The sequence below is a fragment of the Pholis gunnellus genome, assembly GCF_910591455.1.
Source record: "Pholis gunnellus genome assembly, chromosome: 17".
NCBI classification, from domain to species: domain Eukaryota; kingdom Metazoa; phylum Chordata; class Actinopteri; order Perciformes; family Pholidae; genus Pholis; species Pholis gunnellus.
Genome location: NC_136544.1, coordinates 1,178,625 through 1,184,690, shown reverse-complemented (window position 1 = coordinate 1,184,690; position 6,066 = coordinate 1,178,625). Strand labels below are relative to the sequence as shown.

Genomic DNA, 6,066 nt, shown 5'->3' with positions numbered 1-6,066 from the left:
TTTTTGACTTCTCAACAAGTAACTGTAGTTCATGTATTTGAAGGAAACATGTGTTATTCTCTGTATAAAAACAACTGACCGAGCAGCAAATATACCAGAAAGGCTTGATCGAGTTTCTCTGGATCTCCTCCAGGTGCTGGATGGGATTATGAAAAGGAATTCTGGGACATGTAAGTCAGTAACCAATGCGCAAGTAGGTGCTGACGACTTAACCACAGATAGCATCCGATAGTGCAACACCGCAGATTCTGCCAAACCAGTCACATCGCTTGCGCGAACTACGTCTCCGAGCTCGGGGACGCGCCCGGAGACGTGGACGCGGAGGACTGATCGGTGTCGTCCTGGTCCTTGTTGAAGCCTCCATCGGCCCCGGAGGAGGAGGAGGAGGAGGAGGAAGAGGGGCGCGCCGTGGCGGTTGCGCCCTCCCGCTCGCGCTTCTTCTGCTTCATGCGCCGGTTCTGGAACCAGATCTTCACCTGCGTCTCGTTGAGCTCGAGCGTGGCGGCGATCTCCACGCGCCGCGCCCGCGTCAGGTACTTGCTGAAGTGGAACTCCTTCTCCAGCTCCGTGAGCTGCCGCGTGCTGAAGTTGGTGCGCATGGCGTTGTTGTGCGCGCCCGCGAGGCCGAAGTCCGACACTTTGGCTGGGTGGAGGAGAGAGAGGGGAGAGAGAAGATGTTATTAATGTGTTATGGGAATTTATTTTATTTACATAATGAATAAAGGTTAGATGTTCTTAGATGATAAGAATACAGAGAACAAAGCGTTCCGCCCGTATGGATTAAATGTGTCCTTGTTTGGGAGCTGCTGTTTTATTTTACCCAGCATGCCTTTCACGTTCAATATAATCAGGAAGTAAACTATTGCCTATAGGTCCCTTTTTCTTTTTTTCCTTTTCTTTTTTTGTTGTTGTTGTATGATTTGTGTTAATGTTTTTATTTATTAATATCTATTTATGATAATGTTTATTTATTTAGTTTACTAATCAGGCTATTTCAATCCAGACTGTAGGTTGTATATTATGCGTGATCAGTGTGTGTCTTTATCTGCTAATCCACATTTTACAGCAAAATAAGTTTAATATCAAGAAGGAATACAAAGGAGGGGAGGGCTCGCGAGCAGACGTGCAGAGGGATGGAGAGGTGGGGGGTAATGGAGGAGGGGGGGGGGGGGGGGGGTAAAAGATAACAGAGCAGGACAGACTTCCTAGGGTGAAGTAACCGTCTGCTATGTCCATTAAGCGAGAAAGAGAGAGAGGAGAAACCCCTATCAGACGTCGGGGGGCCTCCGTGGACCCGGACCAGACCTGCTATCTGGCCTGAGATATGACTGCAGACTGAATAAGTCCTGAAAACACACAAACACCGTTTTTTTATACGAAATGCGAGTAGTCAAGTTGACGTCACAATGAGAAATGAACCGTTACGGTGTTCCATGAGGAATATCACGAGCACTACATATACGAATAATCCATAGGCTGTTACGTTTATATTATTTAAGCTATTTTGTTTTTTACTTGAACAATATTCAGCAACCAATTGGTCATTTAAAATAATAATGAATTGTTTTCATTTTTTGGAGAGCAAATGTGTGTTTACAATGGAAATGAAAGCTTCGCGGTCGTTATTACTGAAATATGCCAAAACGTTTTATTGTGGTTGAAAGATCTGTGAAATTAAATCAAAATACTCATTATTAAGATAAATCCCGTTGTTTTTAAATACAGTGTGTGTGACCTATATTGATGTTGGACAATCACAACAAATTTAAATAACAGTAAATAAATACATGGATGGAGCTTTTCTTGTTTTCTTAATGTCCCTTTGGTTTACCGTGAAACGAATTGAGACTTCAGTGAAACGAGAAGAACAGACTGCAAGTAGCATTTACATTAGAAAAGCCTGACATCTGTGTATACAGATACATTGAAAACTGAGGCCTGCAGGAAATAGAATAAAAAATACATTACTGATAATAATGTCGTGATTTTTCAGAGAAACATGTTGTTACAATTAAATGCAATCAGTTTAATTACCTGTTCCCCTTAAATGTTCTTTTTCATATTGTATTGACTATTGGCCACATTTTCTCCTCTCATTTCAGCTAAACATAAAACATTTTTTTAAACGCTTCCTTTAGATATTTCTTGTCCACCACATTTCCTATGACGTGACAGCTTTGATGAATGCAAACGAGGCTACTGCCTCTATAGTGCTGTAACTGTAACTGACCGCTTATCTCCAGCAAAATCACCCACCCATCCATACCTGTTTTAGGCGGGTTCCTCTTCACCTTCATCCAGTCGAAGGTCTGCCCTTGCCCGGGCTGCTGGCCCTCCTCTTCTCCCCTCTCTCGGTCCTGGGAGACCGGCAGCTCCCCGTAACCTCCCCCGTGTGGAAGCCCCAGGTAGCCCGCTGCGTCCAGACCCCCGCCGTTCTGCTGCGGGTACTGTGGCCCGGCAAGAGCGCCCTGAGGCCCGCAGTAGGCCCCGGCCAGGGCCCCGTAGCTGGGGCCGACGGTGGGGGTCGAGCTGTGGAAGGTTGATTGATGATAGTAGGTGGAGGCCACGGGCTCCTCTATGAAATACTGGGGGTGAACGGTGTTGGGAGGGCCTACCGCGTTAGAATACTCCGGGTTTGTGGGGCACGCCTGACCTGCATAGGCCCCGGTACTGCCGCTATTTCCGTTATTGTATGCAGACAGTGTTCCGTTTTGTAAGCTCTGGGTTGGGTGAAGTTGATGATGGTAGCCGTTGTGCGTCTGCTGATGCTGTTCATGATGATGTTGCTGATGATGCTGCTGCTGCTGTTGGGTCGTCCCGGGTGCTCCAGAGCCCACGTACAGTCGCGCATCCCCGGTGTAAGTCGTTCCTCCGACGCCGCTGTCACCTCTCGTCCCTTTGACGGGAGCCGAAGAGCCGGTGGGCCCCGCGTGGAAGGAGCCGGAGGTCACCGGAAAGCCCTGATGCTGCTCCAGAGGATGGTGATGCAGATGGTGATGATAATGGTTGTAACCGGATTTAGGCGCAGCATAAGCGCCGGTCCCCGGTCGGTTACAAATGGAGTACTCCACAAACGAGTTCATGTTGTCCATGCAGACAGTGGCGTTTAAAATGAGCAAGAAACAGGAGCCCACAGATGAAGTTAACAGAATCGAGTTATAATTAACATCAACAAACGAGTAAATCACGAGAAAAAATAAAGAAAAAAACTCCACAATAAAAGAAAAATAGTTCTGTAAAATAGTTCAGCAAAAATAATGAATACAAACAGCAGAAACTTCCAACGTGGAGTAACATAAATTGGAAACACACGCGAGTCACGCGCTCTGCCGTGGTGCGCTTGTGTGCGTAAACGGGAGGCCTTTACGCTGTCAACGGCTCATCTACACCCGCGTGTCTCCGTCGGTGACGGCGGCGAAACACCGCGAGAAGACGGAAAAGAGTCGAGTCACCTCTTTCACCTCCGCGCAGGTCACACTCCGTTCTCCTCCATTCTGTTTTGACCTATTTCTCCGCTTCTCCCCCCCCCCCCCCCCCAACGACTGTCTTTCTTACCTCCGCTGCAGGTCACGTGGCTCGTCGTCACGTCGCCTGTGGTGACCGGAGGACAGAAGTTTGTCAGCCGGTCACAGAAAACGGGGGGTGGGGGCGTGTGTATGTAAGGGAACGGGGGGGGGGGGGGGGACTTTTCGGTTCAGGAGTGTATAGTTGCTGCGCGCGCGCGCGTTTGCGCCGGCGCACGCGCCTCATCCATCACTCGCCGTGACATTAGCGCGACAAAGGGACTTCAATCAAACGGGCCCATCAATCTGATATGAGCGCGGATCTGTCAGAACAGAGAGAGAGAGAGAGGGAGAGAGGCGGAGAACAGAAGAGGAGCTGTGTGAGCCGGCCCGCTGCTTCCAGACCTCCTCTCTGCAGAAGAACTCCCAGAAAACTAATGTTCTTTAGTATAACTCCTGTAACTACACTGATGCTGCAGGTCCCCAGAACATATCTCCCTGTCCTGCAGCATTACTGTAATGATGCTGCTGCTGCTGGAATGACTGCGGGGTGATGTGTTGTTTTTACCAGCTCCAAAAAAACATTGTTTCATGACTATTCCTCATGGAAGAGGATTATTCATAACCTGATGTAAATGTCAGTAAATGTCACGTCACTTCTCAGAGAACCGCCTTTAAAAACCTTCAATACAAAACAAATGTTCACATCTGTGATCGGTGCCCACAGTAGATTTCACACGGCACTGCTCCAACTTAAATACACTGATGTAGGATTTATGTTCCTAAAAGCTCATCCATACAAGCTCTAACAGGATGGAGCCAAACTCTGGATAACATGCTGAGCGTTTCCTTTCTTTGTTCATGCATATAGCTCATAACATATCAGACATGGAATACTTCCCTGTTTAGTGTGTTTACAATGCTTTGAGGTCATTTCTTCATCAAAAGTTGAAGTCCAGTTTTTGACAAAGTAAAGAGTTATCGCCTCAATGATTTGTAAATATTAGGTTCTAATTAGGTCAGAAGGAATTCATATTTTTAAACAATAGTTTGATTTTGTTATAATTATTCACCTATGGGGTCTGTGGGACCCCAAACGATGAAATAAGTCAATGTCAACACAAGGTTCCAAAAAAAACAAGAATATTAATTGCAGCTCATACAAACTCGAGGGACACATTTCCTGCGTCTTCTCTTACACTGCACATGAAGATGTATTTTGAACGTGGGTCTGGGTCATAGATGAACCTTTGTGGGGTCCTTAATGGGACGACACTGCGAGGCCCAAAGAATCGTTTCTGATCTAGTCTGAGAATCAAACAGTGCACTTGATTTATTTCAACTATGGAACCTACATTTATACTGCACATATACATGTAACTGTGAGCGTCAATGAATGGACGATGAAAAAATATTACTGAAGGAAAAAAAGGCATCAAACTGAGTATGGCTTTTAGGACGGACGTTACCAAAGACTGGGTCGGGGTCCACAGGTGGGTCGCAGGAGATTTTATTTGGGGTCGCCATAAAAATCGGCAGAATTTCTTCCATCGTCTTCTATGTAACATTTATATCCGCTGTACACCTGTGAGCCACACGAGGGAACGATCCTATTGCTCTGATAATGGTAGCCTACTTAAAGCATTGAATGTAATACAAAAGGCTAGCTTACATTCTGTTTATTTAAATAAATAAAAAACTCTGCCTAAATGTATATTGTTTAACTGATGAGAGGAAATGAAAAGAATGAGCCTGATAAAGTATCCAACAAATGTGTATTCTTTCATAAGCATAAACAAAGTTGCGATGTATCGAAGGTATCTGTTCTACAGAGCTGCTTTACCATTCAAGACGATATATGCTGATGTGGAAATGAAAGTAAAACATTGAACGTTCATCTACGCACACGTTGGCTCTCCTCACGATCTAAACATGAGGCCTGATGAGACTTGGTTTTGTCATTCTTAAAAAAGTGGATCCCCAGAAAAGAAAAGTTTTGCTTCTGGCCAAACCTACAAATATAGAGTTGTAATAAAGTGGAATTATCCTCATTAAAGGTAGCTTACATGTATGGTTTCTTACTTCGAGCTCAGCCGGGGCTGACTAAACTCTCAGGATTTTTCCACAACTCCCCTGTAAAAATACAGCATCATCAATGTGAACCGAGAGCCGAAGCAGCGCATTCGCTCGTCTCTGACAGTTAAATCTATCGTTTTGGCTGATTGTCTGTCCCTCTGCTGTACACTTCCAGCACTGACAGACTGTAGCTTCATCTCTCCTTCTGCGTTCACCTTTCAGCCCGGTTCGCCCACACCGATCGTCACCTTAAAGATTATTGATCGGACTGTATCTCTTCTCTACACGTTTGACTCACATGATGCGAGGGATCTTTTAAAGGATCAAAAGGTTTCCTATCGACCGGTGGAGCCCCGATCGCGGAGACTTTTGGGAATCGGTTTGGTTTTTCGACAATTGGATTGGGGAGGCCATGGATTTCTGATGGCAGAATGTGCATGTGAGAGTGCACTTGTGTGTGTTTGCTAATTGAATGAATGAGCTGATC

At 45.8% G+C, this 6,066-nt stretch overlaps 1 protein-coding gene across 1 annotated transcript; it reads right to left on the bottom strand.

The window, feature by feature from the left end:
* Positions 1-278: 278 nt before the first annotated feature.
* On the bottom strand, positions 279-3,092 carry LOC306709976 (homeobox protein Hox-B1a-like; the record flags this gene model as incomplete). Its single annotated transcript, XM_079178314.1, has 2 exons — positions 279-643; positions 2,267-3,092. The coding sequence occupies 2 exons, from the start codon at positions 3,090-3,092 to the stop codon at positions 279-281; spliced, it is 1,191 nt and encodes a 396-aa protein (XP_079034440.1).
* Positions 3,093-6,066: the final 2,974 nt, after the last annotated feature.